The sequence below is a fragment of the Bipolaris maydis genome (assembly GCF_028858645.1).
Source record: "Bipolaris maydis strain C4 unplaced genomic scaffold PSV08scaffold_11, whole genome shotgun sequence".
NCBI classification, from domain to species: Eukaryota; Fungi; Ascomycota; class Dothideomycetes; order Pleosporales; family Pleosporaceae; genus Bipolaris; species Bipolaris maydis.
In genome coordinates, this window is record NW_027093867.1 from 126,539 (window position 1) to 135,625 (window position 9,087).

Below are 9,087 nucleotides of genomic sequence, written 5' to 3' on the forward strand. Positions count from 1 at the left end.
GACTGCAGCCACCTCAAGTCTGGGGGGGGGGGAGGGCAGGGGAGGGCAGGTAAGAGCAGGGCAACTGGCGACGGAGCAACCAAGGGGTCTGCCCGCTCCGAGCAATAAGTAGTCCCATGTCCGAATGAGTATCTAAGTACATACAGTTCATCAGATGCGGCCCATTTTGACACATCCCCGGCGGTGATCCCCGCCTGTCAGCCTGTGGACTAAGTACGTATGTACGGCTAGAGCAGGGCATTTTGTTAGGCGTGCAGCCCGCCGCTGCTGCTACGGCTGCTGTGACGGCTGCTGTGACGGCTGCTGGCTGCTGCTAGAGGACTGTGGGCAGTGGGCGGCGTGGGTAATCAAGCCATGTCGCCAGCTATGGAGCAATTGCAAATCCAAGAGGGTCGAGGATCGCCTTTGCAGCAGACGGATCGAGCTAAGGGCACGACACAGCACCAAGACGGACATGATATGCGCCAGCCCCAAGTCCCAATCCACCACCAGGGTGGTGAGGGCGGCATAGTGGGGCCCGCACCAAAAGGGCTCCCCCCTCTTTCCCAGCTGCCCCCTCCCTCATTCATTGCTCAAGTCAGCCATGGGTGAGTGGCGTCGCAGCGATTGCGACGCGTGCTGCAGGTCGAGGTCGTCGTCACAGTGCGTGTGGATGGATGGATGGATGGATGGATGGATGGATGGATGGATGGATGGATGGACATGGACTGGGCATGTATGTATGTCGAGATACAGACATGTACATGTGTAAGTACGTATAGACCGTATATATACTAGTACTGTAGGTAAGTAAGGCTGTGGTTGGGTATGGACAGGCATGGTACAAGGAGGCAAGTAAGTGGTTAGTTTACTAAGGATGCATGCCATGGGCTCCCCCACTGCTGGCCTGAAGTGGGGATTGGGCCGATGCAGTGCAGAGCAATTGCCCGGCGGGCGGCCTCTACTTAGACTTTCAAGCCTCATCAATGTGCGAGGTTATAAAAAGACGGGTGGATATTTGCAGCCACCGGGCCTGAGTCAACCAGGGCGCGCGGGCGCGCGGGAGAAGGAGGGCTGCTTCGAGAAGGTGGCAGCATTGCCAACTGCGGGCCACTGGCAGCACTCTTACCACGACATAGTGGACGCACATGATGATTACATACATAGATACATGCATACTTAGATGGACGTGAACTCTAGGCCGGAGCCCCGTGGCGTGACGGGCGTCAGGCGGGATACTTGGTAGGTGTGTACTGCTTGTGTAGAAGAGTGGCAGGAGGTACATATGTACGTGTATGTAGGCATGCGGCGGGAAGCAAGTGGCATGATGAGGATTCCGAATTGCCCACTCTGGCCGGCCTAGTGGCAATTTGCACGGCAGGGCAGCGCCGAGTCGAGTAGATTGTCTGGAGCAGAGCAGCGTGAATAGAGTATGATGGGTGGTAGAGCGAGTCGACTTGGTTAGTGTCGTCAGACCATGGGGAAGCTAGGGGGAGATATCGTCATGGGCCTTGGTCTGGCTGACTCCCGACCAGGGACAAAGAGCGACAGGCAGAAGGAGAGGCAGAGGGCAGACGTCCAATGTCACGTTTTGGCGCTAGGCCGGATGCGGACGGGCAGCGGATGCCGCAATGGCTGCTCCGGCTGCCCCCTGAGTGGTCGAGTGCCGTGCGCCACGCATCACGGACACGGCATTGTCATTTGCAGCATGCAGTCACTGTGCAGCCAGCCAGCGTCTGACGGGCTCGACAAGCACCCTGTGCTGAGGGTGCCCATCTTGCATGACCCCAGCGACCGAGCGAGCGGCCGGCCGGTCCAGCCTGGAAGCCTGCTGGTGCTGTGCTGGTGCGGTGCTGGTGGTGCTGCTACTGGAGCCGGTGCTGGTGGTCCTACTGGTGCTGCTGCTGCTGCTGCTGCTGCTGCTGCTGCTGCTACGGCACAAGAGGCGGGCGCATGGCGTCGCCACATGAAGCGCGTCAATGTCGGTGTGTGTGAGAATGTGGCAGTGTGAATGAATGAATGGCATGTATGTATGTGTGTGATGGCGGTACATGGTTAGTTGGTGAGATACAGGTCGGAACACTCCAATTCCGCGGCTACGGCACAGTCAGCCCCACGTGTCGTCGACAGGGTCAGCCCTTCCTGCCCTCCCACTCCCTCTCTCCAAGCGCTTGGACCTGCACCGCCCACAACCTCACCCACAACCTTCCCTACACCGGTCCACAAACAAGCAACTTGACCACCGAGAAAAAACAACTTGGTCCGACCTTTGGGGACGCCTGCAGGACCCCTTCGCTCCGCCTGCACACCAGCTGCTGCCCGTCACATGTCTGCTGCCCAGGACACCAAACGTCATATTCCATCTGCCGTGCCATGGCCACTATCGACCCTTCTCCACTTTGTCTCACTCACCCAAGTCGCCGTCCGCGGACCGTCTCTGCGAACACACTAACTGGCCAGAGCCCCGACCAAAAGTCCACATGGCGGCTCTCCTTGGCCAGGCCCTTTTTTCCTACTACTGCTACTGCTGCTGCTTGCAACCCAGAGCGCACACTCCTGGAACCTCGCCATAAAATCCTTTGCTATTGACAACGGGATCGGCCCCCGCTCTCTGTTGACGTCCTTGTTTCCCAAACCAGCCTTTTGCAATTTCCGACACGGCCCAAATATGTCCTGGCTGTGCCTTTGTAGTACCGATAGATAATTGTACATGGAATGGAAATACACTATACCAGTTACATTTATAGAATGCCATGTCCATGTCCTCGCAAAAAGTGGGGAATTAAACTTCAAATTTCCCCACTAGCCCTCAATCAAGCAAACCGTACTCGCATACGTATCTTTTACTATACCGACAGACAGACAGACAGACAGGCCCGTCTTTTTTTCGTGTGCCAAGAAACCAGGGAAATTCATGGTACAAAAAAAAGCCGCAAGTAAAACCGGCCAGCGAATGATGGCTCTGATATTGTAATACACTCACTACCATACATGATCAGGCACGTACGCAGGACAGACAGCTTAGCTCAGGACAAGTCAAGCAAAGCCAGTGCAAGCAAACTCCCATTCAGCTGTAACACTTTTTTTTTAGTGCGGCAAGCCAAGCAAACCCCCCCCCCCCCCCCCCCCCCCCCCAAAAAAAAAGGACCCTTCACTGCCTAGGGCCAATTTCTACTCTATTAGCTTTAATATCAAACAGTACACACTACTTACACACCGATGTCTCCCTTAGGTCCAATCTACACACGCAGCCACGTCCTGGTTGGTGCGAAAAAAAAAATCTCAGCGAGTCACCAACCAACACTGCATCTCCACTCCTGTCCCTGTCCCTGTCCCTGTTCCCTGTGCCTTGTGCCCCCCCCGATCACCAACCCAACCCAACTCCACCGAAACCTCCCCCCACGTCATAACTCCCCACCCCCATGTGCATATACAACATCCATAGTATAACTTGATTGCCAGCATCCATTGTCACCATCATCATCGTACCACCCCCCCCCCCCCCCCCCTTTTTCATATCCCATCACCCAGACATCCCCTTTTTCACTTCACCTTCTTTTTGTTTTTCTTGTACTGGAGATTTCAACCCATGAATCCCAATCCACAACTTCATAGCATAGCATAGATCACGTGTGTATGTGTGTGTGTGTGTGTGTTTGTTCCGAGGAGACAGTAGACGGGGGGAGACCCATGGCAAACCAACGGTTGTGTTTAAAAAGCGTGAGCGAAAAAAAGAGGCGTTTAAACCCGGACCAATGTTTGCCAAAAAGTCCGATTTTTTTTTTGGAAAAAAAAATAATCCTGCTTAGTCGTAGCAAACATCGATTTTTTTGGTGGGGAAACGAATAAAGGTGGGTTCTAGAGTTGAAGGGGGGGGGGGGGGAAAGTGACATGCATTTGTTGTTTAGTGCGCTGCGGGGTTTCTAATGGAGGAGGAATGAATAGTAAAGAGAGGAAGGTAAGAGGGGCACACAAAATAAATAGGCAAGTCTAGTCATTAACTATGGGAAAAAAAACCACCACCAACAACACCAACACCACCATAACAACTCCTCACTCCCTCCCGTTTCCTTGCTTTCGAAAATCCTCTTTTGTGCTGGACCTTTTTTGTTCTCGACATTTCTTCGATACTCGCATTCGCACATCGGCCGTTGTTGCTACGTCAAGGTTGTAAACCCAGAAACTTTGGCAAGGAAATTCGTTTCACATGCTTGGGAAAAAAACCCCCGTCTCTCCCCATACACACACCTCCTCTCTCTCTCTCTCTTCTCATTCCTCCCACTACCACACCTCGTTATGTATTTCCCTGAAAACAGACAACCCAAAAAGAGAGAGAGAGACAGAGAGGACAAGCAAAAAAAAAGCTACATACGTACACGCCATATATTTCCCTCTTTGACCATACAGTTAGATGCCCACGCCTCCCATTGCATAAATGCCAGAAAATGCAAAAAGATAACAATCGAGATTTTTTCTTGCAAAAACAATTCACATGCCAAAAAAAAACAGACAGGTTAGACTCCTTTCACTCCCTTTGTTGCGTATATGTCAGGATGATGGGAAAAAAAGAGATGACAGTCCAACGTATATGAAACCCTGATAGGAAAATTTGCAAATGGAGGGGGAAAAAAAAACTTCATGTCTCACGTCCCGTCCAACAACCCCCCCACACCCACACACACACATCCGTGATCGAGCACAGAATAGAGAACGAGGCCCCCGTTTGACAAAAAAGGGAAGAAAACAGATGGAGATGGACAGAGATGGAAAGATGAGGAAAAGGAGAGGTGGAGAATAGGAAAAAGAATAGGGGGTATATATCAAGAATCTGAGCAATCATGCACTCCCTCTCTCTCCCTCTCGTCATTGCAGATGGAAACGCGCAAAAAAAAAGAGAGAGAGAGAGCACAAGTCCGGGCAAATCATACTCTAGAAGAAATAATCTCTAAGCCCATCATGCAGCTGCTTGCGGTAACGACGGTGGAGGAGAAGGAGGAGTAGCACTAGGCTCGACATCACTCTCCTTGCCCGTCTCGTGGACTCCCTCGCCGCGACATAGAGGGCACGAGTTGCGTCCTGTAGTCAGCCACTGTAAAATAAACACATTAGTCATGTTGAATGTCCAGACATCAAAGGCCAACGTACCTGGTCAATGCAGATCTTGTGAAACATGTGTTCGCACTTGATGAGCTTGCGTGCCTCTTCATCCGCTTCAAAGTCGCACAGGCAGACGAGACAGCGCGCTCCAGGCACGAGATCAATCGTCTCCTCGCCCTCGACTGCCTCAGCTACCAGTACACTGCCGTTTGCGCGGATCCTGAGCAGACCGGGTGCCGAAGCCACGTCCTCCTCACTTGCAACAGGCGGCTTTGCCGGTCCTAATATCGACGAGAGAAGCATCATGTCTTCGTATGTCGGCGAGTCGGTGAAGAGGCTGGGCGTCGTCAGGATTGGGTGATTTTCCGGGTAGCTGCCGCCCAGCACATAGATGATCCAGCTCCGTGACCCTTCGCCGGGGTTGTTGTCCGGCTCCACCACTCCTCTTCTCCGTGGCGCTCCAGATCCGTATCGTGTAAAGTCGGATTCGCTCAGGCGACGGGGTCGTGCATTGCGCGGCTGTGTTTGCGGTTCTTCTTCGGTCGGCTCGAGCGTGGATCCGGCGCCTCTTGGGACAAAGCTGTTTCGCCGAGAGGGCGTGGCCGACTGGAGGATGGGCGATGGAGGCGAGGTGGACGTGTTTGGCGTCGTGGCACCCGAGGGGCCGGCCGAGAGATTCATGGTGGTAGCTGGCGTCGAGGGAGGGGGTTGAGGCCCCGGGGGCGAGTCTGTGAGTGACGACCAAGGACGAGGGCGCTCTTGGGCATTTCCGCGGTGGTGTCTTTGACCGTCGTGGTTCGAGGGAAAGTTGAAGCCGCCCATGGAGGCCCGGCGGCGATGGCTGAAGCGAGTGCCGTTTTGTGGCGGCTGCAGGATGTTTGCGTCGCCGGGAGAGGTAGGAGGGGTGGGAAAGCTGGAGAGGGCATCGAGAAAGGGCGGTATGCTGGCGTCATCCTGTCCGGTGCCGCTGCCTGGCTGTATTGACCTGATGCCTACAATAATGATAGGCACCATCCTGCCCTCTCCTTCTTCCTCGCCTTCGGATGCGCCGTTTGCGGAACCGCTGCCGTGGGTCCCGTCATTGTCACTTCGTGTGCTATCGGTAGCCGTGCCAAAGCGAAACATGCGGAAGAAGTTGAGCGGCGCCTGTCCCGCGCCAGGAGTGTCGCCGGCCGCGCCATCTTCATTGCCCCGCAGTGCTGATGCTATGCTGCCGTTTTGGAGCGACTGTAGAAACGTATCAAAGGTGCCGTCTCGAGTGGCAGCCTGGTTGTCGTCACCCACGAGCGAGGCTGCCGTGGCGGCTGCGGCGAGGGAAAGCAGCCTGGACAGCACATCGGCCTGATCCTCGCCCTGGCGCAGCTGCTGGGCATTGTCCATGGTCTCGCCCTCGTGCCACAGCGAGCGCCGCCTGCGCTGGTGGCCGATCATGTTGCGGATGCGGCGCTGCGAGGGAATGATGCCCAGGGAGCGTCCGTCGCGCCGCAGCGGACTCAGCGGCGCTGGCGGGCGCTGGCGGGGGGCATCTGGGCGGTCGACGGGCGAGGTTGAGCGGAGCAGCTGGTCAAAGTCCAAGCCCAGATCCGGGACCTGTACACGTGGAAGGACCAGGCCTCGGTCGGTGGCGGCGTGCGGTCGGGCTGGGCGGGCGGGCGAGGAGGGCAGCGGAGCGTCTGGGGCGAGCGAGGGCAGGGCAGGCTCCGTGTCACGTGTGCGCAGTGAAGGGCGGGCATGCAGCAGGCCCGTCATGGAGCTGAGCGAGGAGCGCGCCCTATGCAAGCGCGAGCGCGAGCGCGAGCGCGGGGGCTCGCGGTGCGTGGGCGGGGGCTCGCGGCGGCCATCGAGCCAGCCCAGGTGCGAGGACAGGCGGCGGGAGAAGCGGGCATGGGAAGAAGCTGGCGGAGGCGGGGGCGAGGGGGCTCTTGAGCGGCCGTCGGGGCGGGTCGTGGTGGTGGTCGTGTCCAAGTCGGTGACGGGCGGCAGCGAGGGCGAGGACGAGGCAAGCAGGCCGGGCGCCCACGAGCGCGGGCGTCGTCGGGGCGGGCATGGGGCGTCAGTCGCGCCTCTGGAGTGTGCCTGGCCCATTGTGCGAGGGCATCGGGCGGGGGAGAGATGGGAGGCTGGCCTTTGCAGACAGCAGACGGGCGGAGAGGCAGACAGACAGTCACGATGATCAGGCCGCCGACAGACAGGCAGACAGGCGGCGGACAGGCGGACAGTCCAGCCAGGCGTATGGCGCAGCCCCGGGACCGGCCATGCCCGACGCGGCCTAGCGCCTGCCCGCCCGGCCTGCCTCTGCCCGGGCGGGCCAGCCATGAAACAGGTCGCGACAGCTTGACGCTGCGAAGAGACGACTGTCTCGTCCGCCTGCCCTCCCTCTGCGCCCATCCCCGTCGCCTCCTGTCCTCTGCCGCCCCGGCGCCTCCTGCTCACCCTCTCACCGCCTCGTCCGCGCCCACGGCTCCGACTGCTGCTGCCAGAGTCCTGCTATCGTACACCGGGCTGCAGTGTCGCCCGCCAGGGGGCCCGCGCCGACGCCCGCCTGCGCCCGGCACACCACCACCGCCACACCACCACCACCACCACCACCACCACCGACACCCCCGACACCCCCGACACCCATGCAGCATGTACTTCACCACCCACCTGCGCGACCAGCACACCGCGCCCGCCTCTCTGCGCGCTGCCCACTGCCAGAGGCCCGCACAAGCACCCTCCAACAGGAACCCCGCCGACTCGCCCGCCCCGGAAAAAGCCCAGCTGCGTGGCGCAGGCCCATTGCCCGCCCGCGCACACGACGTGCCTCCACCACCCTTCCCCCATGCGCCTGCCAGCACGTTCAAAAAGCCCCATGGCTCCACTGGGATCCAGCAGCAAATGGCCAGCCCGCCTGTCCACCTGTACGCCGTCGACGCCGCTCCCGCGCACCCGCGGGCCCACGACGCCCGCGACGACGTCAAAAGGACCCATCTCGACAACCTCTCCACACTAATGCACTCGTGTCTGCTCACCGGAGACTATGACCGCGCCAGCCGGGCCTGGGGCATGATTCTGCGCACCCAGATTGCTGGTGGAACCCACGTCGACCCTCGCAACCACAACCGCTGGGGCGTCGGCGCCGAGATTCTTCTTCGACGCAGCCCGCAAACGCCACGCCCAGACTCGCACGACGAGCCCCAGCCGGCTCGTCAAAATGGACCCTTCTCCCCCGAGGGCTTTGAACTGGCCCGCAACTACTACGAGCGTCTCATCGTCCAGCACCCAACCCGGAAAACCCAGCCATATGCCGTCGACGAGCGCGTCTTCTACCCACCCATGTTCTCGCTGTGGATCTACGAGGTGCGCGAGAAGAGCAGGCGTGCAAAGATGCAGCTGCAGCAAGAACGTGCAAACCGATGCGTAACGCCGAGGAGCATGTCAGTCGACAGCGCTGCGTCTGAAAGACCGGATGACTCCGGCGCAAACGAAGAGGCAATCCGTACACACGAGCTGGCCCAGGCCACCGAGATTGCCGAGCGTCTTGACCAAGTCATTGCGTCACCGCCCTTTGACAAACAGGCAAATCTTCTCCAGCTGCGTGCCAACGTTGCTCTGTGGATCAGCGACCTTGCCCTCGGCACACTCGACGTCGACGATGACAGCGATGCTGCATTTCCTGCACGAATCAGTGCAAACACCAGCATCCCCGTTTCAGGCCGAATCCAGCGTCTGTCCAATGCCCGCAGAGAGCTCAAGGAAGCCCATGCTTGCTTCGAGCGGGCTGCAGCAAACGGCGCTAAAGTGCAGACTCGGCTTCTTTCCAGCATCAACACAAGACTCACCCAAGTGACCAAGTACTTGGACAAGTTGCAGCCTCCCCAATTTGACCACGACTACTAGTTTCTTTCCACCCGTGATCCATCTCTGCAGCCACACAGATATCGAACCGGGCCCTGCGCGCTGCTCACTTTTCTTTCGTCCCTTTCTCTTTTTTGCATGATACCCCGGTTTCTCATGGAAATGATCATGATG

General features: G+C 58.0%; 4 protein-coding genes across 4 annotated transcripts; 2 read left to right on the top strand and 2 right to left on the bottom strand.

The window, feature by feature from the left end:
* Nucleotides 1-354: 354 nt before the first annotated feature.
* PSV08DRAFT_227411 (uncharacterized protein) lies at nt 355-2,578 on the top strand (the record flags this gene model as incomplete). Its single annotated transcript, XM_014218614.1, has 6 exons — nt 355-587; nt 625-715; nt 736-747; nt 786-834; nt 1,515-1,964; nt 2,039-2,578. 6 exons carry the CDS (start codon nt 355-357, stop codon nt 2,566-2,568), a joined length of 1,365 nt encoding a protein of 454 aa, XP_014074089.1. The 3' UTR covers nt 2,569-2,578.
* A 1,824-nt stretch (nt 2,579-4,402) lies between these two features.
* PSV08DRAFT_316807 (uncharacterized protein) lies at nt 4,403-5,054 on the bottom strand. The gene has a single exon (XM_066092666.1). The coding sequence runs from the start codon at nt 4,844-4,846 to the stop codon at nt 4,616-4,618; it is 231 nt and encodes a 76-aa protein (XP_065948646.1). The 5' UTR covers nt 4,847-5,054; the 3' UTR covers nt 4,403-4,615.
* PSV08DRAFT_185053 (uncharacterized protein) lies at nt 4,934-6,825 on the bottom strand (the record flags this gene model as incomplete). Its single annotated transcript, XM_014218613.2, has 2 exons — nt 4,934-5,068; nt 5,125-6,825. 2 exons carry the CDS (start codon nt 6,823-6,825, stop codon nt 4,934-4,936), a joined length of 1,836 nt encoding a protein of 611 aa, XP_014074088.2.
* An 879-nt stretch (nt 6,826-7,704) lies between these two features.
* Nucleotides 7,705-8,955, top strand: PSV08DRAFT_378225 (uncharacterized protein; the record flags this gene model as incomplete). The annotated part of the gene is made up of 1 exon (XM_014218612.1): nt 7,705-8,955. The coding sequence occupies one exon, from the start codon at nt 7,705-7,707 to the stop codon at nt 8,953-8,955; it is 1,251 nt and encodes a 416-aa protein (XP_014074087.1).
* Nucleotides 8,956-9,087: the final 132 nt, after the last annotated feature.